The sequence below is a fragment of the Buceros rhinoceros genome, unplaced genomic scaffold (assembly GCF_000710305.1).
Source record: "Buceros rhinoceros silvestris isolate BGI_N320 unplaced genomic scaffold, ASM71030v1 scaffold2119, whole genome shotgun sequence".
Classification (NCBI taxonomy): Eukaryota; Metazoa; Chordata; class Aves; order Bucerotiformes; family Bucerotidae; genus Buceros; species Buceros rhinoceros.
In genome coordinates, this window is record NW_010430733.1 from 62,223 (window position 1) to 85,695 (window position 23,473).

Consider the following 23,473-nt stretch of genomic DNA (forward strand, 5'->3'; position numbering starts at 1 on the left):
GTTACTGCTGCTCACAAATACCTGTGGGCTTCAGCTCTGCCTGCGCGTTCCCCCCTCCTGCTCACGCATGTTTCCTTTGCAAGGACAAAGTGAATCTTGTCTTTATTCCCACGACAACACAGAGCTCACGGGCAGTGGAGTGAGTGTCACAGGGCAAGGAGGCAGCAGGGCCTTGGAGGGGGACTCCTTGGGTGAGCCGCAGGTCTGAGATGGGAATTGGGCGAGGCAGATTCAAAGACATAAACCCCCGAATATCATGTGAGTGTCACCTTGCTGCACCCAGTAGAGCACGAGTTGTGTGTCCGTGTCTGATAGGCACACAGCTATGTGGCACCAGCAGCAAAAATGCAGTGAAGGTAGGGCTCTGGCCAAGCGGTGCACCACTCTGCTGTTCACAGCCGGAGCAACTCTACGCCAGCATGACCCGAGCAGCTGGGTACTCATCTAAATACTCTTACGCAGCACTTGGACGAGTTTGGAAAAGGACTTCCTAACTGATTGACCTTCTCGCATTACCATTAACTCCCTTTCCCTGTTCGCGTTTCTTCTCCACTCCTCGCTCTGTTATTTTATGGAGAACAGACGTCAGGTGTCCTTCAGGACTGTAGCAGTACGTATCGCAGGAGACCAAATTTACAGGCATATTAGCACCCAAAGAGCTGCCTCAGCACTGCTCAGTGAGAGCACCTTGAAAGCCACTGCCTCCACCAGAGATGATTCTCCTGCCAGCACTGCCAGGACACTGTGGCCGTTTCAGTGGCCAGCTTGTGTTTTATCTGAGTAGGAAGGTAGCCGTTGTTTTCTGCTCGGATGAGATTTTCCACCTTTATTGCAGATTAATATGGGCAGGGCAATCAAATCGTATTGGGAGACGATAAAGAGCGGTCTCATGCTCTGAGCAGCGTTTGCTTTAATTGCAGTTTTGCAACTGAATCCTTTCACTGTGTGAAAAGGACTTATGTGAAATTCTGAAGATTAATTCAGAATTTTTTAGCCCATAATCATTTTTAGGTAAATGAAGTTTCTGCAATTTAATTTAGATTTCAGAAGATACTTATTGTGTGTTAAATAAATACCATCTGCCTCTTAAAACATATTGATGCAGAGTTAATTGTTACGTAACCAAATACTTCTTTATTACCTATTTCTCATAACTCAATCAATATGTTCTTAATAACCCCTAGTTAGTTGCTTCTTAAATAACATACAGTGGATAGCCCTCTAAATCTAAAATTTCATAACAGAGTTATCATATGTTAAATAAATAGTGATTTTCTAGAAAAAAAAAGTCCTTTGGGTTTTCAGATCTGAGCGCTCATTCTTACTGAAGAGATTTAAAGAGACAGCCTCAAAGACTTTGAGTCCAATTTCTTCCTAACAGATACAGATATGTTGCCATGATTGTTTATATAAATGATCCTGTCTAAAATGTGCCCAGATTTCTGATATATTAATCAAAGCAAGGATGATAGTAGTACTACAGTGACTCATACTGGAAAAGCTGGCCTGCCGAACTTCCGGGGCTGCCGTTCCAGGGCTGCTCGTTCGAGATACGTGCCTGTGTCAGTTTGTAAAATTGGGGCACTGTGCAAGACAAGGAGGAGGTAAAAAACTGGCCACGGATAATCTTATCTGTGTGTGGGAATACTGTAAATCTTTGCAGATATCTTTACACAAAGTGCACACCGTGGCCCAAATTTTACTTGCCTCACTTGAATGAATAAACTCATTCACTTCAATGGGACTATTCATGTAAGAAACAGAAGACTGATACTCGGCTGCCGAGTGCCTTGGGCCTGTTTCTAGCGCACAGAGGCCCCTTCCATGCTGTTTTGACAGTGTTAAAGGGCCTGAAAAGGATGAATGGCTCTGGCTACATTAGCAAGTATTGTGGCCCAATATAAGTAGATCTCTAGCGCAAAACAGTTGTTAATGAAGACCTGACGTCAACGTCGTAGGGGTTTTAGAAGGGTTGTTTCAGCCCAGCTCTAGCCTGGCCCTGTGGCTTCAGCAGTTGGGGCACATCAGGTGTGGTCCTGGAGCACATCTCTGCTCAGGTCCAGCTTCCATGCTCCAGGACTGCTCCAAGTGCTGGAAGTGGGGAAGATGAAGAGTTTCACTTCAAAAGCTCGCTCCTGGTCCAAATTACAATGCTGCTGTAGGCGCTCAGTGTAACTCAAGTTCCTTTCATGTCCCTTTTATTCTCTAGAGCTGTGCATAGGCAGTGACCTCTGTTAATGAGAGTCAGGAAGGGAAAATTCAGCCTTGTGTTTAAAAACCTAACACCAGGCTGGCTGTATCGGTGGCTGGGGTCCTGACAGGTCTGCGGCTGAAGGGCGATGAAGTATGGAAGTAAAGACCGTGTTCTTAGACGCACCTTTGTCACAGGTGCCACAGCATTAGGTGCTTTTCTCTTAGGACTTCTGCTCTAGCAATTACATGATGAACTGTGGGGGTTTGGAGGCAGAGAGTAATGCTAACTCATAGTTCTTGTGAATTTGGGGTTGGCTGTTTTGTGTCCCCATGCCTTGGCAAGTATAGCTACGAGAGCTGTGTGCAGAAGTCAAATCTTCTTCCTGACAGACCCTGCTGTATTAGTGTGGAGAGTCAGTTACTGGCACATAAATTTGCCAACGTGAGTTTAACCCTCAACTCCAGCAGCTGGTTGAGCTTCTAAACATCTCTAATAATCATCTATCAGGAACCAGCATTTCCTCTCATAGCTGCTACAGACGAGATTGGGCTACTTACCGTTCTCCATCCTGCCATTAAAAAAAAGCATGGGAAATGTCGCATACACATATAATAATATGTAATAATAAAATAATAATAGAGCCAACAAAACAAGTGAAAACAAGTGAGAAGAAGAAAACACTGTTCATTTCCTGACTGCATCTATTGGATGCGTTCATCTGCTGTCGCTAAGCATCCGTTCACCCGCCTCCTGTTTGATATGCGTAGGCAGGATGTAAACAGTTATTGTGAAAGGGCTCTGCAGCAAATTCTGCTTGGACAGAAAACTTTGAATGCATCTGCTCTTCCAAGTTTTCATTGAGGTGGCTGCATTCATTTCCATGAATCTGATGCTATCTCACTCTTAGCAAGCAAATATTTTGGTCAGTATGGTGTCCCAGATCTAGATGGCTGGGCTTGATAATCGCTTGCTTAAAGCTTGCTGAGAAGTTTCATTCCCTGGGAGAGGAGAGCACCAATTCTGAATTTCAAGTAAGCAGATACAATTTAGTCTGAAGCAGACGCTCTTTCCTGAAAGGAATGACAGATTTTTTTTAACTAGTTTGGAGTTGCTCACTGAACTGGTGCTGGCCCTGGGGAGAATTGTCTGGTTTTCAATAGTAATCTTTAGATTTAGAATCCACTTCACTGAAACATTGTGCTGTAGGAGTGAATTCCTCCTGCGCTCTGAACTTCATAAGCTGGAATTTCCCCAGTACAGGGCTTCTTAGAAAAGAGAAAAGTCTAGATTTTCCATTACCCTGCGCTTTGGGAAGTCATGTGCAGCGGTGTATAAGGTATCAGATACGCTATCGTTCCTAATTAATCATATTTCGAACCCGTTTACGCTCATTTTTTCTTGATGGCAGTGGCTGCATAAGGTGTAAGGGTCTGGCTTAGGTTTTCATAAGCCTGTAAATGTGATTCCATAATTAGTTTTGACATCGTTTGTAGGATTTGTGTGCAGGAGCAGACCAAAAACTTTAACCCAGGAGTCATCCATCCCCTGTGTCAGTCCTCTCAGCCAGTGGAGTTACATCAGGGTTGAGTTTGGCTCCCAAACTGGAAAAGTAAAAAGAGAAGGTTTGCTCATAGCCTTTCCCACATGATGCTCCTTGTGATTTCTCTTACCTCCAAGTCCTTGCTGGTAAAAGGAAATGTTTGTCCATAAGCCTACAGTTTTTTCCACCATGGCAGCCGGTGATGAAATTGTATAGCTGCTAATTTGAGTAAAAAGCAGTCCTAATTGTGGAAACTTGGCTTTTAAAGCCCCGTCCTCATCCAGGACCAAGCACTAATGCACGAGTCTCTTTGTGGAGAAACTGAACGATTATTATTGCAGGGACTTTGAAGCTGACGGTCCATGGATGTGTCTGAAAAAAACTGCACAATAATAATTCTGCATTTTGATTTCTCAGTACCTTTTTTTCTGGATTCTTGAATTTTTTTGCATATATTCTTTAGGCAACTGGCATTAGACCCTTAAACTGCTGCTAAAGAGAGAGCGAAGAAATGAAATAGGGAGGCAGTGTCGTACCAATAGCACAGGTGGATGAAGTGAGACAGAGGAGTTATTCACCACATGCCCAAATTTGTTCATTACCAGCGTTACAGACTGTGCAAGGAAGAGGAGGGCACCTTTGCCTCCCTCTTCTTTATTCTACCCATTGCCACATTTTATTCTTCAGATGTTTTCAGCAGGTGCCTCCCTTTCTGCGTTCTCTGCGAGTTCAATCGTTTACTGGCTCTTTGTAGGGGTGGCTGTGGGCCATATTGAAATAGATACGTGTTTTACCACCAATTTCATTCCACGTCCCCCCTGTTGACAATCCCTGCTTCCGCCTAATTAAGCCAACAGAAAGTTGACTTTCAAATTGATCCCTGTCAACAAATAGGAGATGCTAAGCTGTGGCGCAGCTGAGCGAGTGTTGTCCCTACCAGCAAAGGGAAAGGAGATCACACAGCCTGGGAGGGCTGCGAGAGTAGATTGACAGTCCTGGTGTCCTCGCTGAGGATCCAGAATAACTTCTGCCTGAGGATCATAGTGCCCTTCGCAAAGCAGCGCTGAAATAAATCACGCAACGGGAGATGGTTAAAATTTGCATAGCTGATTATAATAATGGATGACTCAATCCATACTTCCTTGGTAGCTTAGAGAGCACACTCTGTGTTATGCAGAAATTGTTTGCCTTAAACTTCTGTCCTTCCCTAGGTGCATTTAATCACTAAGATAATTCAATTTTTTCCTTTCGTTTTGAGCGGGCAGCATTCCTTAAAGCAGCACAATGAATTCTGAATATTAAGCAACTTACTGGGGTGAATAACCACACATTCTGGCTCATACACGGTTCCAAATTTTGTGACCCCAAAGAACGCAGAGCTGAGCTATGTGAGTTGCATCCTCAGCTGATAGCAATCGGCTTAATGTTACGGAAGATTAATTAGAGTTACTCCAATCTACCTCAGCTGAAACCCTGATCTTGGAAAGGTATTAGCAAAAATATTGGTGAATCGGTGTTTGCCTGGGTTTTCCTGTCCAGCCACTTCCTCTGACGGTGCTGCACTGATAGCAGCTGCTCTGGGTGTATTGTGTAGGTGAGGTAATGTAGGTGTTGGGCTGTGAAGTCCCTTTCTTAAAGCCATGCCATGCCATCTGATGGCGTGGACTCGTAAGATGTTCCAGGTCAGAAAGAGCCATCCGCTGGTGCCGAAGCTGCCAGTTTTCCCTGTGAAAAGGCTCAAGGGCCTGTTCTTTTTGGTGTGTTCATAACCCACCGCTTTTCCAGGCTTGTAGTGATTTGGGCTGTGATACACCTCCAAAAGCAGGTCCTTGCATCCTTAGCAAAGCCTTGCTTCACAGAGCAGCCGTCTGATGTTCTCAGAGCCTGGGACTTTACCCTCTCCTCTAATCACCAGTAAGCCCAAGGCCTTCACAATCCTGAGGATACTACAAGTTCCAGCAATAAATCCATGGTGGGAGCAGAAATAGATCTGAAATCTCCTGAGGCCGGTTTCTCTGCTCTAACTACCAAGTGCTGCTTATTTTCTTTTGTCAGGGTTTGATGTAGTTGTGGTGCTGGAGGAAAAAAAAAAACAAAAAACCCCCAAACCAACCAGATATAGCTGAGCGTGATTTCAGAGGTTGCTGATGTTTTGTGTTGGATGGTGGACTTACAGGCTGTTAGCCCAAACCAACAGAAGGTCAGCGTCAGAAAATAGTCGTCAGTGCCTTGAGAAAAGAGGGCTAAGTGGAACTGAATTCTAAGTGTTATTGCTTTTAATATAGTTGAATAAGCAGCTCATTCAGCTGTTACTAAGTTGGTGTGTTTTCCTGTTTTCCTGGCCTCCTAGAGAAGTGGGATCAGCATGTGATCTGTGTGCAGAAGGAAGAGTCCTGGTGCAATACGCCTTCAGCGCCTCTTCTCCGATGCCCTGTGATCCCTCGGGACACTGGAGCCCCCGGGAAGCAGAAGGTGAGTCACGGGGCTGGGGACACAGATGTGGTGTGGGAGAAGATGGGTCAGAGCAAGAGCAGAGCGGCAAAGACTGTGGGGAAACCTGGAAGTGAGTGACTGATACCTGTGTGTAGCATGAGCAAAACCAGAGGACAGATGAGTACGCTGTGCCCTGAAGTAATGCCACTGGCTGAAATACCTGTGTTTGCGCTCCCATGTCCTGACCCTGCCCATGAATTAAACGAATTCCAGGAGCTGAACCTGAATTTCAGAAAGCAGCAGAGTGCCAAGAAATGCTGACCATTCACATCTGCCAGATGAATTCCTCAGGGGAGCTGTTTACTCCTTCTACTCAACTCCAGAAGTGAAGAATTGCTTGTTATTTATTTGAGCCTGATTTCTGCTGCTTTCGCTTACCTCGAATAGCAGTGGTCTGCACCAGCAGGCAGGCCGAAGGCAGCTTGCCCTTTGGGCAAGTGCTCTGCAACATGGACGCTGGTGACTCTGTCAAACCCAGTCTAGTTCAGGGTGTTTGGCAAGTTGTATGTACTGCTCCTCTAGAGCGTGTTGGAGGTAGAATGGTCCGCAGAGCTGACTGTACAATGCTGTTAGATCTCCGTCATAAACTCTCCTCCGTATGTACCTTCCATTACGTAAGTAGATGGATGTGGTAAAGCATATTTAAGGTTATACCAGGCACAGGTGAGTAATCACAAATTATGGTCTGGAAAGAGCAGAACAGCATTTCAATCTGTCCGTCACGAGCTGTTCCTTGGGTAGCGGCACACTCTGGTCCAGACTTCACTGTAAGCACACGGGTGGGCTCAGTGAACCCAAAGGTCCATCCCTGGCTTTTGCAGACTCATTACACAAATACCTCCCTCCATTAAGGGCTTCTCTGTCCTGCAGATAGAGTACGTGAGAGTTATTCTACAAGGTGGTACATGCAGTGCCGGCACCCAGGAGCCCTCCCTAGTCCATTCTAAGGTCAGCTGCCTCCCTGCTGCGTGATGGGACAAGAGGTGGGGCCCCAGCAGAGTATGGAGTTCGCTCCAACTCCCCCCCCCGAGTTTGGACATCCAAGGGGCAGGGCTGCCGAGCACAGCACAGAGAGCACCTGTCCCTTGGGTTGATGTTGTGTGAGACCTTCAGCCCTGGGAGGCAGTGTTCCGGCTACGAGCATGACTGGATTGTCCAGTAAACAGGGTTAGCAAAGTCCGGATCGCCTGCTGCAGCGGTGGAAGGTGGAATTTCCACTTAGCCAAGGATTACAAGACTTTGAAACTTGGTTTCATTTGGAACAAACTCTGAAACTTTTAAAATTCTCCATGAAGGAAAATTAAGAACAAGAAGTGTTTGAGGCTGGCCAGAATGTTTTGTTTAGCTCATATAATTCCTCTTTCATGAGCTCTGTTAAATTAAGCCATTTGAAAATATCCCCTTTTAGTGTATAATCTAGGGCAAAAGCAACTCTTAATATCACTTAGAAAGTGTTTCAAAGTGCAAAGGTGAAACGATGTATTCCAAAAATGTCAAAACACAATGTTCTGCTATTGTTAGAACTTTCTTCCCATTTTCTCTTCCAGAATAAAACTTTTGGCCAAATAAACCCAGTTTTGCGAAGTGTTCTGATTTTGAAAGAACTGCGTATTCCACTGAGATATGCAGTTCCGTCAAATTTTCTCCAGCACGCTGTGATTTGAAAACTTCTAGATCTCACACCTCTTGCCAGCGGCATCATTCCTAGAGAAACGAAGCTGCTCTAAGATTTATTACTCAGCTGCATTTTGCATTTAATTTCCTCCTCTTACGGTGTGTGCCTGCATGTTCTTAACTACGAAGGGTGCAGTCTGATCCTTATCTGTCTCATCCAATTGCGGTTGTGCCATTGCTCTGGAGAGCAAATTTGGGACTCCTGTCCTTGTACCACGTTAATAAGTTGTCTCCACTTCAGGGTAGAAAATACACCAGGTGTAATGTGTTTGCTGCGCTGTGATTTTCTGTCATCGCTACCACACTCCGTGACATTCAGGATCTCTGCCTGTTTGCACTTGGTCTGAGTTACAAATAGCACAGTTAGATCATTCTCTGGCTGCTTTAACTGTCTATCTGCGAGTACTCAAGCTTGCGAGCGTTAAATTCACTTCCTGCGAGTGTTGTGTGTGTAAATCTCCACTGCTTGGATGTTCATGGAAAGCGAGTACAAAAGAGGCACAAGCACAGCCAAAATGAACTCACTTTAAAATCCGAGATGACGTGCTTGGAAAATGTGTTGTAGTACTTGTCCAGCTTCTTACCAGAAAACCGCGTTTCTCACGTGTCTCTGAAGTGGCTCTGAACCTGGTGGGTCCCCTTTCATTTTCCTGAGGTAACGTCATAGTGATGTTACACTGCACAGTTGCCCCAGTAGCTGACACCAGCTGTGGTCTGGACTACGTGAGAGCTGTGCCCAGCGCAAAACTCTGCCAAGGGGACTGTGCCCTTCCTGCTGCTCTGCTGGTGCCTGCGCACGGATGGCTCCAGCCCCTGGGCTTAGGTATTTTGTGATTCCTTCTCAGCCACTTGTGCCCCTTGGTGAGGGGCTGTTTGCAGTCGTTGTGGAAAGGCTCTGGAGATCAGGCACTTCTGATTTACTCTTTACCTTCACTGTAGAGTGAGAAAGTTCTAACATACCTGGGTTCTGCACCAGCAGCACCAGCTAGGTAAACAAACCTTACAGCACCTCCACAACTAGGTTAAAGAGCTTTTTTATATAAGAAAGTTGATTTTTGGCTCAAACCCCAATAAGTACCTTTGCTTACTGAGCAATATGTGCGTCTCTCAGTCAGTTCCTACTGCCTGACTCGCTACTGACTAAATGTGAGAACGGAACAAAAAATGTGGCTGCCTTAGGCTGCTCTAGTGGCCTGCCTTTCCCAGCAGCCACCCGAGAGCGATCCATTCCACATTTGCAAGTGGAATTATCTCAGCTGGACATTAGAGTCCCACTGGATGGTTCCTTTGTGTTGACCACTTAAGAAACATGGTAAGTGAGTTGTAGTTGTGTCAGAGCCTGCATCCCGAAGGGCTGCTGATCCCAACTGTCCTCCCCATGCAAGTGTGTCCAGTCTGTCCATGTGCCAGGGCAGCAGAGGGGCATTAATCTCCGAGAAGTCACTTAACTGCATGGTCAAGGCTTGTGCTGACACACTAGGCTGTGACTGTGGCTGACATTCTGGGGGATGCCTCCCACCCTCCCAGCCTGCCATCCCCGCTCTCTGGCCAGGAGAGGAAATGTGGCTTATCCCTGCAAACCTCACATTCACCTTTGTGTTAGGCAAGACATGATGTTGTATGAGACACTGTTCTGTGACTGATCTGATGATCTCATAAGCCAAAGGATTCAGAACCTGGGTGCTCAGGGGCAGAAGAACTACTACACCATTTCATTTTTATATACGGGTATTTGTGATTTTCACAGTATTTACCCATCTCTAGAAATCTGGAGTTACATGAAGTAAGGTTTTCATCCTCTTCCATAATTACATGGATGTTTCTTACCCAGGTCTAGGTGTTTGATGCTTTTTAAGGAAAGGTCTCTTTATCTCAGCTGCATTGAGGATTTTAGTCTATGGATGACTACAGTCAAGCTCCCATTTGGGGGTAGTGACGTGCATTAAACTCCCTGGAGGCTAAATCCAATTCATGTAACTGCAGGGATGGTGCCCTGATCTACCAAACGTGTAGGTTTATTCACTATTTCAGTCTTACAAAGGTGTTGAACTGGCAGAGGTGAATTTGTAGGATCTCAAGAAGAGACCGCTGTTGAAAGCGGGCTGGGCTGGGAGCCATTGAACAGCTCCATTCTCCAATGTGCGAGATGGCAGCCGTAAGATTCCCACATCTTTCCCAAGCCCTCTGAGATACCAGGGTCAAAAAACACCGTCTTAGGGCTGCGGTTAGGAGCTTGCTGTGAATCTGAGAGAAAGTCACTGGAGGGCCCAGCCAAGCCCATGCGGGCGGCAGCGCATGGTGTGAGATAACGTGAGCCGAATGGGGTACTCGCTCCTCAGGGTGATTATTCGCAGTACTTGCAAGCTTGCCAGGGGAAAAAAACTTGAGCGTGTTAAATGGAATTCTGGCTTTCTTCAAAATATATCGCTGTTGTGGTCTCGCCAGATGCTGAGGTTAGTGACGTTCCGCTGCTCTGTGGTGTGCGAGGAGGAGAGGAGGGCTATGGGGTATGTGCGGGTGAGGGAGAAGCATCTGCAGGACAATCGCGCTGGATGTCAGGGAGGACTGCCCGAGATGCCAGGAAATCCATTCTGCATCTGGGTTTGTTTGGTATGAATGGGAGAATTCCCTGTGCTGTTTATCCTTGACAAAAGAGGCACATTTCTAACACTACATTGGATCTCTGACAATGAGAATAGCCTTCACACACTGCCCTTTTCTCTTTAAATTAGTAGTGATGTCCTGTTTGTTTGAGTTTGCCCAGTGCTTTATCTCACTTTCTTCCTCAGTTGCACACAGCTGTGCTCTCTTTTTTTTCCCCTCTGCCTTTTCCATTTCTCTCCTCTCATTACCTTTCCTTATCTTTACTTTTCCCTTTCTTCTTTTCTGTATTTTGCCTAATCCCTGTCCTGCTTGCTGCCTTTTCATCTGATTATTTGGGAAGGAAGAGGGAATTTATAGCTCTCACTGGATTCTGTTACCAACTGTTCCACCCATCTGACCTCTCTGGATCTTGCAGTCCATGACTCCGTGCCAAATCGTAATGTTACTATCGTATTTGGGAACCCAGCAAGCGTTGTGGCTTTCATTAGATTTTAGTAATACCTCCCATGTAGTCGAACATAGCCAGCGGTGAGAAATGTAAAAGTACAAGTGCCTGTTGTTTCATCACAATGAGCGCAAAGAGACAGCTCAGACCTGTGCTCTATGTGCCTGCAAAACCAGGCGTCTTACACAACGTGCTAGATTAGCCTGTAAATGGCAACAGCACAGTGCAACGGCTTCTTGGATTCAAGAAAAGCTCTTTTCTTGCCTTTGTTAAAGAGAAAGAGGTTGTATTTTAGAGTGGGAGGCAAGGGAATAAGTAGCAGCACAGAGGTGAGCTGAAGGCAAAGAGATTCTGTTTAGGTGAAGTACCAAATGGAAGGGGTAGAAAAAATTGTTGTTTGGCAAAGGAGAAGGCACTAGAAATAGGAAACAGAGGACCAGATGCGCTGGCACAGCGTGTGTTCTGGGTGTCCAGTCCAGCTGGGCACTTAACCTGGGTTTGTGTCCCTCACCCGGCCAGAAGACACTGGCATTACATACCTCCTCTCCGTGCTGGCCATGCCTGTCTTGCTCAGGTGAGTCTGTAGTTTGCTGGACACACATGCTCTCCTGCCACCAGCTTGTCTTTCCAGACCGCTGCCAATGATAACCCATGTTCTCTAACTTCTTTTGTGCTCTGCCTTTGCTTCCTTCTTTCTTTCCAGGACACCCTGATGTTGAGCAGCCTTGTAAATCCAGTGTGAGAACATGGAGTCCCAACTCAGCAGTCAACCAACATACGGTGCCCCCAGCCTGTCCCGAGCCTCAGGGCTGCTACCTGCAGCTGGAGTTCCGTTACCCCCTGACTCCAGAGTCCCTCACAGTATGGGTGACGTTTGTTTCCCCGGACTGGGACTCCAGTGGAGCTGTGAATGACATCAAGTTGCTCACCATAAGTGGGAAGAACATTTCTCTTGGGCCACAGAATGTCTTCTGCGACATCCCGTTGACCATAAAGCTGGATGCAGGACAAGTGGGTGAGGAGGTGTACGGGATCCAGATCTACACTCTGGATGAGCACCTGGAAATTGATGCTGCCATGCTGAGCTCTGTTCCCCACAGCACACTGTGCGCAGACTGCAAACCCATCCAGTACAAAGTGGTTCGGGACCCTCCTTTCCAGTCTGGATCTCCAGTTGTCATCTCAAACCTCAGCAGGAGATTCGTCGACACGTAAGTGCTGCTTTCCAGAGAGCTGAGTAGGCTTGTTCAGACAAAAACAATATCCCGTCCTTCTCATCCTGTTAATGTCCAGCATCACAATTGATTGTTAGGATTTTGAACGAGGTAGATGTACCAAGTATCGCCAAGAGAGGGTATTCTCATAGTTTCTCTCGGAACCAGGAGCATCACACTCAGGTGAAATAGCTTGAGATTTCACAGATAGTTTTTGAGAAAATTCCAGGCTAGGTGTGCAGAGACATGGAATATAGGCTTTGCTTAACTAGAAAGGGTATTGCAAACAACTTAAGCTCTGGTAAGTTAAATGTTTAAGATATCCTAAATGAGGACCCGTGGAGTAACATAGTCATTGTTTCCTTAGAAATCTTTTGAAAGGAATGTTTTGATGGAGAAGGAGGCAGAGTGGCTTTCAGTGCTGGAGCACCAGCTGCTAAAGAATGAATGCAGAAAACCACACTTGCATGTTCAGGTGTACAAATGTATTTCATCCACTTTCATTTGCTGTTTTTATGTGTCACTGGAACAAATTGCGTTGGAAAGAAATTGTTCTAACATAGGGAACGTGCTGAATGCCCAAGTTTGTTGCAGGGACTGAGTTTCATCCCAGGTGCAGTTAAGCTCATCTAGACAATGCCTGATTGTTGAGGAAAGTCCAACTTCAAAATATTTAGCAGTTTCAAGGAGATCCATGATCTATCCATAGGCATTCTGCAGCAGCAAGAAAAACATCTTTTGCATAACGCGATTCCCTGGAAATGATTCACTCATCTGTGGGAACAACATGAAGCTCTTTTGAAAAATGAACACCAGATAAAAGGAAACCTGCTAAGAAAACTGCACTCTAATTTAGAAAAGATGATCTAATTAGTACAGCTAATATCAAGGAAGCATACATCATTATGGTCTTCTAAAGCATATTTAAATATAATAAAAATGATTAATTAACAATTCAGTAACCATGAGCTACCATCCCTTTCATGGCCCAATTATACAGTTCAGAAGATGCACATTGTCCCTACGGACTTAAAAATAGTGATTATAAAAACAAGACCCAGGACGTCACTGAGGTTGCTCCTGTGCTGGAAGTTAAGCATGTGCGTAAGTGCTTTCTTGGGGTGTAGCCTTGTTCCAGCAGTTGCTGGCACTTCACGTGAGATGGATATTGGCATATTGGAAACATGGAAAATGGTGAGTTTTCCCATGGTTTTGCTGTGAAAGCATCTTTGCCTGAAACCTGGCCCACTCTCATTGGAAAATGGGACTGGTTTGCTTTGAAATATTTGCATACCTTAGCACAAGTTCCCACAGAAACAGGTCCAGTTTTGGGTTCATAACAAAATGTGAAAATACAAAAGAAAAAAAGAGAAAAAAAGGAAAGCCCGAAACATCACTTGTATTTGGAGTTCTATTCGCTTGTCTTTTATTGTGATTTCGTGGGTCGCTGCTAGCTGAAGTGATAGGGTGCTCTAATAATCACATCAGTAGCCAGGGACTAATGACAGATTTCCCAGGCGTCATTGAATAAACCACATTACTGTACCTGTCTGTGTCTCACCTAGTCACGCAGCCAGCTAAAAATCAGACATAAAATTCACCTTGAGTCTTTCGGGGCTCTCCCTGTGATCAGTGGGCAGAAACAGGCGCTCCCGGAGCTGACGCAGCCGAGCTAACCGAACTCTTCAGTCTAGCTGGCCTCGGGTTGGCCACAGGTTCTCCTGGGGCTTTCCAAGGAGTACAGAGAAAATCCTGCCCGTGAGCTGCTGTGAGACACTTCGAAAGGTAAAATGAGGGTTGTAGTCCCTGGGTGAGGGACTTAAGCGGGTTCTCAAGCGGGTTCTTAAGCACTCATTGTTGGTTTGATTCAAGACTTCCGCACATGCTTGACATTTTGAGAAGTGGGTGATGTTTTTATCCTAATATACAAGTGTGCACAGCATGGATCCACATCCCCGGGTGATGGGGGGTCATGCAGGGTCGTAGGCTGACGCTGGATGGCCAAGCTGCCTCTGGGCCATACCTTGAGATGCAGCAAACTCGCTGAAGCTCTGCGTGGGGTTGTGTTTTTGTGGCAGAGGTAAAGGCAAGATGAATTTCCCGTTAGCACCTTGTGCAAAGAGTAGCCGCAGTGCTCAGACTCCGTGAGCAGGGAGGGAAGGTGCATCGGGGACAGGGGTGTTGAGCTGTGCTCCTGTGGATACAGAACAGTAGAGGTAAACACAGTCTCTCTTGACCTGTTCTCGTACGCCTGCGTGTCTCATTCTGTACGGCTGGAATTCAGCATATCTGTGCAGCCAGACTTTGCAGCCCCTTTATCTCTCTGTGAGCCCCACGCCGGTTACCCCTCCTTTATGCTGTTGCATGTTTTCCATATTAAATAAAATGACACCCCACGTGTTCTGTGGAAGGTGATTTTGAAGGCGATCGCATATCTTTACTTTTGCCTCCTCTGACCTTGATCTTCACTTTCTCTTTTTCTCCCAAAGAAAATATTTGCTTGCACTGTTATCTGTGAGCAAGATCCTTTCCCCAGGTGTGGCGATGCTGAAAGAAAAATTAATTTCTCCTGCCTCCTTCCTGTCAAAGAGAGGGAACTTCTCTTTAATCTGAGAGGAGAGACAGCCTTTAATGGATAGCCCTTGCCTAGTCAGCACTGGGTGCTCCACAAAGGAGAGTAAATAACTAGAGCAGTGGAAGCCTTTTATTAAGAAATGCAAAATAATGCCAGACTTTCTGCTCTCAAGCTGAATTTTAATCTCAGCTCTTGGCTCAAGCTGAGGCTAACAGACATTTCTAAGGGACAGGACCTTATTCTTGGACCTTAGAGAAACTAGGCAAGATCCACTCAATTCCGTTGGGCACGATCAGCCAGAATTGCTCGTGTCTGTGATACAAAATGAGAGTCAGAGCCTAGGAAGAGAGCAGAAAGCTAAATAAATCAGTGGGGAAAAAAAAGAGGTCAGGCCAGGTGCAGCACAGAACTGCTGAGTCTTCACACCACAGCGAGTGATAAGGAAGGAGCCTCATCTGCAAGTTTCAAAGCCTCGGCTCACAGTTTAACCCAGCGTCTGGGTTGTGCTCATATGTAGAAGAACGTGCTCTGGCTGTTCTCTAGAAATAACGTCCAAGATAGTCACAGTGATGAACGTGGTAATTGCTTTGCCCTCACTTTGCACTTACGGTAGTGCTTTTACATTCACGTCGTTGCCATTGGAAAGAAATTGTTGCTCTTGTATTCGTTTCTAGCAACCACGGTTTTTTTAAGAGCTCGGTAGGAAGCGAGTGCCCACAGCGAGATGATCTCCTGAGGGTGTTCCAGGTACAGTTAGCATTGGTCGCACCGGGACAGTCTGGGGTGAGCAGCCCCCGTTCCCCATGGCACTCTCAGTAGCCCAGTTGGCGAGTGGCGAGCAGCTGGGTGTGCTGGCGCGATTGACGCTCTCCCCTCTGGCAGGCCAAGCTGAGAGACACCGAGGTTAGTTTTGGAAAGTTGTCAGAATAACTGGAAAAGTTTCTAAGAATTGGAAAATTTCCCAACTTTTCTGCCACAGACTTTGTAGGAAACCTCAAACCGTGGTGGACGGCGGTGGATCGAGTTGTCTGTGGTGTTAACCTGTAGGCTTTTTCAAGACAAAGGCATTGACTGAAATAGCCTTCGAAAGAATCCCAGCACGGAGCCCCGGTGCGAGTTCTGGTTTTGCAGTGTCGAACACCACTGAGAAGCACGAATGCTGTCCTGTGATAAATCGATCTGAGCCGGTCCTGACAGACTAGAGCTTTAGTCCCTAAGTGACACCCGGAGATACTGCATTCATACTTGAAAGAGAGAGGAAAAAGAGAGACTTGAGAGAGAAACCTGCATTATCTCATAGAGGGAATATGTATTTCTTCTTGGTTTGGGCTGTTTTACACCTATGTTCTGTGGCTAAACCTTTTCTGTCCATGGGGAATGGTTGGAGGGGCTGGTCATCATCTGTGTACAGTTGTTTAAGCAAGTGCAATATTTTTAAATATTCAGTTAGCGTCTGGAGTTCCTTTCAGTGCCAAGCTTGTAAACTCCACGTCGTTTACTGTGTCGTAACTCCACACCTCAGGCGGTGGAGAGCAGCTTCACTAGGGCTTCTTGGAGTGGTGGTGGAGTGACTGAGAAACTACCACCGTCACAGCTGCAGGTAGTTGGAAGGTCGCTGTGGCTTTGTTCACGGGTCCTTGGCATTTCGTGTACTTCAACGTGGTACTTTATCCAAAACAAGTTTGTATCCAAATTTGGATTATCGCTGTGTTTGCCGTTTGTTACCTGTATCCAATGAGAAGGCGGTATGATGAGTGACTGGACAGAAAGCCTGGATGTTGAGTCGTTGAAGGAGCTGGAAATCAGTTTGTAGGCTGAATGCGTGTGAAATATTTGGTAAATTCCTGCAAATTTGAACAAGCAGAGCGGTTAGAGAATCAGCAGTGGTGATTCATAAGGAGTAATAATTCATTCCAGCCAATTACTGGTGTGCCTTTTAGCCCCTGAAGTTAATAGGAAGGCTGCATTTACATGTCACGGGCCCAGCTGAACAGAGGACTGGAAAAACACGAATATCACACTGATGGTATGTAAACCTGAGTCTCTGCTGCATGCAACACTAAAATTTCATGGCAACATCTGTCCTTATTATGGCATTCCTTCCTTCGTCTTGAAGATCTATTTCTCTATTTTCTGAAGGTCTACCAGCCAGAGGAATGTATGATCTAAAGCAGCTGAAATGAATTGCCAGATCCATCTGTCATGAAGATAATTAACACCATATTTCCACCCAAACAAGATACAGATCGCTGGGTGGATGTTCTCCCGACACCAAAAGCTGAAGCCCATATTATCACCATCTTCTGCTCACCCCTCCTCCACAGTTACCCTGCCAAACCTCTCTTGATATGCCAGGAAATACTGGGGAGTATCTAAGACAGGACTGAAATGTTAAGAAAGCACTTTACATGCCCAGATTTATCTGCAAGAGCCGCTGGATTGTCCGGATGGTATCGGCACGCTACACATCTGGATTCCCAACAACAGGCTTTAGAACTGTATGTGGTATTCCAGATGTCCTTGAGCCCGAATACTTACCCTGCTTTGCTGGAAATGCCTTTCCTTGATGCAGGCAAGGTCCTCGTGTGCTTTTTTTGTGGGTACGTGCCACTGATGGTTCATAGTCACCTTTACATTCTAACTCCATTCTTCTCTGCATTGACCGAGACTGTTTACCTGTTCCGTGTTGTCTGCAGATACTTGGACTTTTGAGGTTCAGCTCTTCATTTGCAGGAAATGTCTGTTAGTTAACCTTGAAGTGATAACCAAAAGACAAATGTCCATTCCCATTCAAATTTCTCTTTCAATCCAACCTATTACAGCTACTAGAAATAAGTTCAGAATAATGTCCTCTCTTGTTGAGAGCCCAGGTATGTGATGCCTGCTGTCACACCTAGCAGTGCTGGGGACCTGGCATCAGGAAAAGCATTTGTTCGCTAGTCTGCATCTAGGCAGTTTCTTTCCCATAATTACATAATTCTCCACATTATTTCTCTCTAGTAATATATTAGAGATCCCTATCTGCATCCATATGAAATTTCACAGCTCATGTCTGGTAAAAACACTTTTACCAAGCTTCAACATGAGCAGATTTACACTTACTCACTTTCTCGCTCCTTCCTAAGAGCTTCCCTGTCATTAATTTGCAGTGCTGCTTGGGCAAAGCTACTTTGAGCTTTCCCACGAAGCAAAGACCCTTCTGTCCCACCAGGTTTCTCTTACCCTGTAATTTCCAGTTTCAGGTACCGTATGAGCACAGCTAGTTCTTGCCTAGTTCTTCATCTGGAGTCCTTGAGTTAAGGAGTAAACGTTTCAGTTGTTCCTCCCTGACGCTGGTTTCTCAGCAGGATTAACAGCCGTGCTGACACTGTCCAAAAAGCTCTGCGTGTTAGTGAAGAGCTTTGAGGGCATGGGAGCTGCCTGTGGTCACTTGGGCAAAGCTGTGAAGTTTAATAGTTGGCTGGTGTAGGACGGTGTAGCAGTCCCGGAGCTCAGTGGACGTGCTAACGGGCATGGTCCATCTTTACACTTCTCCGAGGCCCCCTCTAGCCTTGGCTGCGATGTCAGCTCCTTCCTTGTGCAGCCAGCATCGATTGCCCTGTTTCTGCTTAATGAGCCTGGAAATTTCCCATGATGAAAGAACAGGAAAACACAGGGCGATTACCTGCCCCACATGTTCCCTTTCAACAACGGGAAACTGGTCACAGGCTCATCTGACCCAAACAGCGATGAAGTGCTGGTAGGAAGGAGAGTTCTCCAGCCAGCAGCATCTTCACCACCAACATCCCCTGGGGAAATTCTTTCCTTTCCCAAGCAGTGTGTCCTCATCCCTGCTTGCTCGTCAGCGGAGAGCTGGGACGGGGCAGGGAGGCAGCAGGGATGACTGATCTTGCTCCCTGTGCTGGAGAGGAGTGTGTACCCCTGCTCTACACCGAGGGCCGGGTAAGCCAGGAAGAGGAGAACAGGTCTTCTTCCATCTACTGTCCCTGCATCCTTCCTTTGCCTGGGTTGTGCTGCTAAACGTCGAGGTAGCAGTTGTTATTATTTATAGCTGCCAGTAGCATGCCGGGCGTTTTACAGAAGAAATACGCCAGGCGCCTTCTTTCCAAGAGCTCGCAATGACACGTTAGAGGCGAGCAGTGCTGCTGCTCTCGGGGATTATACAGCTCCACTCGGCTGATGTGACTTGACAGCTGGAAGCAACGTTCTGATGGCTTTCCATCCTTCTTGCTTTCTTCATTAAAGGTGCCAGGTTATCTTTGCCAAAGAATGAGACCTGCTTCCTGACCCCCCACGCAGAACAGATAGAGCAATTTTTTCCCTTACCACTCTCTGCCAAATTGCCCTAACCCTGCCCTGGAGAAGAGAAAGAACAATTTGACGGTCTGTGCCCATTCAGTAGGCAGCTTTTCTGCTAAAGCCTGTGCGAAGATGCCATTTGGTGCCAGCTGTAGTGATAGATTTGTGATCCTTCCCTGTTGCGGTTTCTTATGTAACGCTGTAACTATAGCTGGCGCTTGACGAAATCGGTAGCTCCTGTTCTGGCTCGGCCCCACATGATGCAAGAATAAGGCACTGATGGCGGGTTTAAATCTTCATAGTTCTGTGATCCTGAGGCAGGGCAGCCCTGAGGAGTATTTCAGCCTGGGTCTATCTTTGAAGGCTGGGATGGCTCTGAATGACCCCCAGCTGCCCCTCAAAGAAATGACTTGAGAGCACGGGAAGAGCCAGCAAAGATCCTTCAGGATCTGCTCTGCCGGTTCTGCTCCAGCCAGGGACTCCCCAAGGATTCACATCTCTAACGTCCCTCTTGGGCGATACAGAGAGACTGTAGAGAGATCAGACCCGCAGAATACAGCATAGCCATAAGCAAGTGTCCCGGAAAAAGTGAACATTAATGGCTGTCCTATTATTAACCAAATAGACACTATTAGATATTGATATATTTTAATCACTCCCAGCCAGGGTGGAATTTGAACTTGCGACCTAGAAGTAGTAGCAGAGTTTTCAGCTGCAGGGGAAGAAAAAAAAAAAACAACGAAGGTCAAACAGGACTTTTCCTGCTGGGCAAAATAATTTATTGCAGGTGAAACAGTCTCAGATATGTGGTAAATTAGGCTGTGCATTATCTCATGGATAATAATTTCTCTCTGATGTTTGCCTTCTTGTGTGCATCTTTATTTTGGGCTCTAAATAAGATAAGAAGCACCAGAAATCTCCCAGGAATAACAAATGCATTTTCTTTGCTTGATTGAGGAAAGAAATATTGGACAGACATGTGTTATGCAACAATTTAAAAATAACTCACTTGTAAAACTTGGAGTGAGCCTCAAATACCGCAGAAGAAGCAGAAATGTGTTACCTACCTTTTTATCAGCAGTATCCGCCAGTACAGCTTTTCTTCAGCTACTTTTACTGAACTATTGGCCTGATCATTTCCTGGGCATTTTATTTTAATACTTTTTTTCTAGGAAATAAATTCCAAGTCTCTGTTAAATTTGAAGCTACACTCAGACAGGCAAGGATTTGAAAACCACACTGTAGTCGGGCTAAAATATGTGCTGTCCTTAATACCTCGTTGGATACAGCGACCAATGAGGCAGGAACCTGTTAGGTGTATCACAGCATGGTGTGCGATGCACTGAGCGTGTCTGGGGCTCAAGGTACCCATCGTCTGATTGCTTCACCCAAACCTGACCCTAGTCTTTCTAGCCAGGATCTTCGTAAGTGTATGGTGACATTGGGCACCTCTGTGGTGATGCCCCAATTCCAGTGTTTTCCTGGATTTTTTTGTGACAGGAGTGGCAAGATGGAAATGAAGCTCATTCTTCTCTGCAAATTGTACCGTAGAGAGAGTGCCTGGAATTGGACATCCCAAATTCCCAGCCACTACTGAAATGCTGGCCCTGAGAGCTCAGTGCAGTAAACCAGATCATTTACAGATTTTTTTTAAATGTAAGACCAGTTGCAGATGTAATGACAATAGAGGAAATTAGCTCATGATGGGATTTTAGAAAGAGGCCAGTGGAAATATATTCAGTAATGCTCAGTTATTAAACCATTAAAGATCCCACTGGAGACCAGCTAGTAGGATTTCTCATAATCGGAAGTGGCTTAAGGCAAAATACAGAGCCTCTAGAGAGGGAAACGACAAAATGTTCCTTTGGAATAGTCACCTCATCTCCTTGTCCATCTCTGTGGACGCTATGTGGCGCCTGTGGTGGCACATCTCTCTCACGTACAGGCACACGGCTCTCCCTCTCCTCCCAAGGAGCAGCGCCCCAGGAGTGCCAAGGCCCCCGCGCCCTTACCCTCCAGAGAGGAGGTTTCAGCGAGGAGGGATGGTAGAGGTGAAACCAGAGAAAACTGCAAACATCTGCGTTGCTTGTAGCCCAATCTAAGCCCTACTGAATATGCACATAATAACTTCCACTGGCTCCAGGAGCCTTTCGATCAGGCACTGTGAGCATCTGCTCCCATGGCTCTGTTTACTGTTTCGGTGTGGTTACATGGAAAGGGGACGGTATTAAATTCTGAAAATGGGGTCTTGGCTCATGCCAGTTGGAAGGGAGTCCTAGCGATTGAGTCTGGGTTCAGAGAAGCTGAAGAACATTTTTCTGCCAAGTTGATGGCTCTAGATTGGGAAGAGCCTTCCGCCTACGGGGAGAGCCGAGCCTGACAAAGAGGAGAGCTGCCAAAATGGCCGCAGCCCTAGTGATGAATAATCAACATTGAGGCGTGGTTGTTGGGGTCCCAGACCCTGTTCAGGCTTTGCGCCAGGCATTTCTCCTGCAGCGTGGTCCAAACCAGCCACGGCACAACCAGGATGTCGTTACTGGTGTGAGTAATCAGGCAGCGCTCATCAAGAGGCACGATGCAACAGGCACAGGTTTGCCAGTGACGAAGATGGCCTTTAAAGCAATTAATCTGTCCTAACCTGCCTGCTGGTCATGTTTCTGTTTTCTCCCTGCTGCCCTGGTACACCAGAGCACTATCCTCAGGTGATGGATGCTGGCACCATTCCCGTGAAATCTGTAGAGAAGTGCTGTCTTCCGCCGGTTGGAAATAGGGCTTTCTGCATTTCATGTCCCACATCTTGCCTTCCTCAGTCGAAATGTTAACAGCCTTCCCTCCTGCTTCGTGTTGAGAAGCGCTCCCGGCTCAGCTTAGGGTCTGATCACAGCAGTGAAGAAGCAAACACAACAGATTTTCCCCCTCCTTCCCTGCGTCTAATAGCAACCAGGTGCTCCGACGCTGAACCTGTGTGCTGCCGTGAAATTGCCTGTCTAGCACAAACACCCGTGTGAGGCCCTGGGCCTCTAGGATTTACTTCATCCCTGGATTTGTAACCCAGTCTCATTTAGAGCCTCCATTTATATCGTCCACCTTAAAAACTCATGATTTTTGTTGTTGTCGTTTAAACATGAAAGTAGGAAATTGTCTGTGGACATTTACTTTGTTTTTTCTTTAGAGAAAAACCTAGAAGCATCTTTGAGGCCTTGGCTGCAAACATTGGTTTTTATCAGATGTGCTACTGTGTTTTAAATTGGTACCAGGGCAGATGCTGGGGCGATTATATCCAAGTCTGCTGGAGTTAATCAATCAGTTGCATACGTATCTGTACGTTTGCCGCTTTAAAAGGCTCTGGTTCTTGCACAAAGGACAGAAGAGGGCATTTGGGGTGTCTGAGTGCCTGGATTCCAGAGCAGAGGTGCTGCAGCCAGGCGTGTGGTCCTGTGCCAGGGCATCCTGCCCAGGCAGGGAGCTGGTCTGAGCAGCAAGTGCAGACATTCACAACTCAGAGGAACGGGCAAGCAGCTGAGTTGCAGTGGTTCAAACCTGGAGTATTTCGCTGAGGTCTAAAGTTACTGGAGATTTTCATCAGCTTAAGCAAGAGCAGAGCTGCACACTAATTGCCTTTTTTGATTTTATGATAGTTATGAGAGGTGGTGATGACTGGTTTGTAGTAGTAGTTCATGGAGCTAAGGATGTTTTCCTGCTAGACTGGATTGCTCAAGCTTTGGCTTCAATCTCAAATCCATGGGGTCTCTGTGGTATTGCACAAGCGGATAAAGTGGTTGGATAGGTGTTGGTAGAACTATCTTCCTGATACAGTCAGAAGCAGAAGTTGTGTTTGGGCATTGTCTTCATGCCCTGCTTTGAATGGTGACATTGGGCTTCAGGTAGCAGAGCCACCTCATGGTACTAAACACACCCCACCGAGTATTCAGCAGATATTGTCTGTTCTGGTTGTTGGCTGCTCTGTTGTCCCTCCTCAGAAATAGCCGGTTGAAGTTTAAGCTGGATTTGGGAGCAGAAGTCCACTCTACAGTCCCGGCTCTCCCCTACAGCCCCTGAGTTGAACTGCCCTGCTTTGATTTGCTTATAAGCAAACAAATCATGAAAAAGCTGGAGGGCACAGAGCAAACCCCTGTTGGGACCTGTCTCAGCACGGACAGGGAGAAAAGCCTCTCCAAGGCTGCTTCCTTGGCGTTTATGTCTTCTGAGTCAGCTCAGTGTCTGGGAGAGGCAGGAGACTTGTTTTGAGGCCTGTGCACCTGCCATGTCGCTGGGCTTATCCAAACAGCGAGAGATTGGACCGCAGCTGAAAAAACAGCCCGTTGCAAGAGCCCGGGATTCTTGACGTCCTTCTTCTGTTTACAGCATCCCACTCCTCCTCTCTCCCGACTGCAGAGCTGTGCAGGAATTCTGTTCATTATCTTCTGCCGTTCTT

The 23,473-nt window shown here is 46.4% G+C and overlaps 1 protein-coding gene across 1 annotated transcript in view; it reads left to right on the plus strand.

Annotated features, from left to right (window-relative positions):
- PAPPA (pregnancy-associated plasma protein A, pappalysin 1) overlaps positions 1 to 23,473 on the plus strand; it is a gene marked incomplete at both ends in the record, with an annotated part of 111,586 nt that overhangs the window by 36,023 nt on the left and 52,090 nt on the right. Inside the window, 2 exons of the mRNA XM_010143121.1 lie at positions 6,085 to 6,206; positions 11,654 to 12,161. Coding sequence (XP_010141423.1) covers positions 6,085 to 6,206; positions 11,654 to 12,161 — 630 coding nt within the window. The remainder of the gene's footprint in view (positions 1 to 6,084; positions 6,207 to 11,653; positions 12,162 to 23,473) is intronic.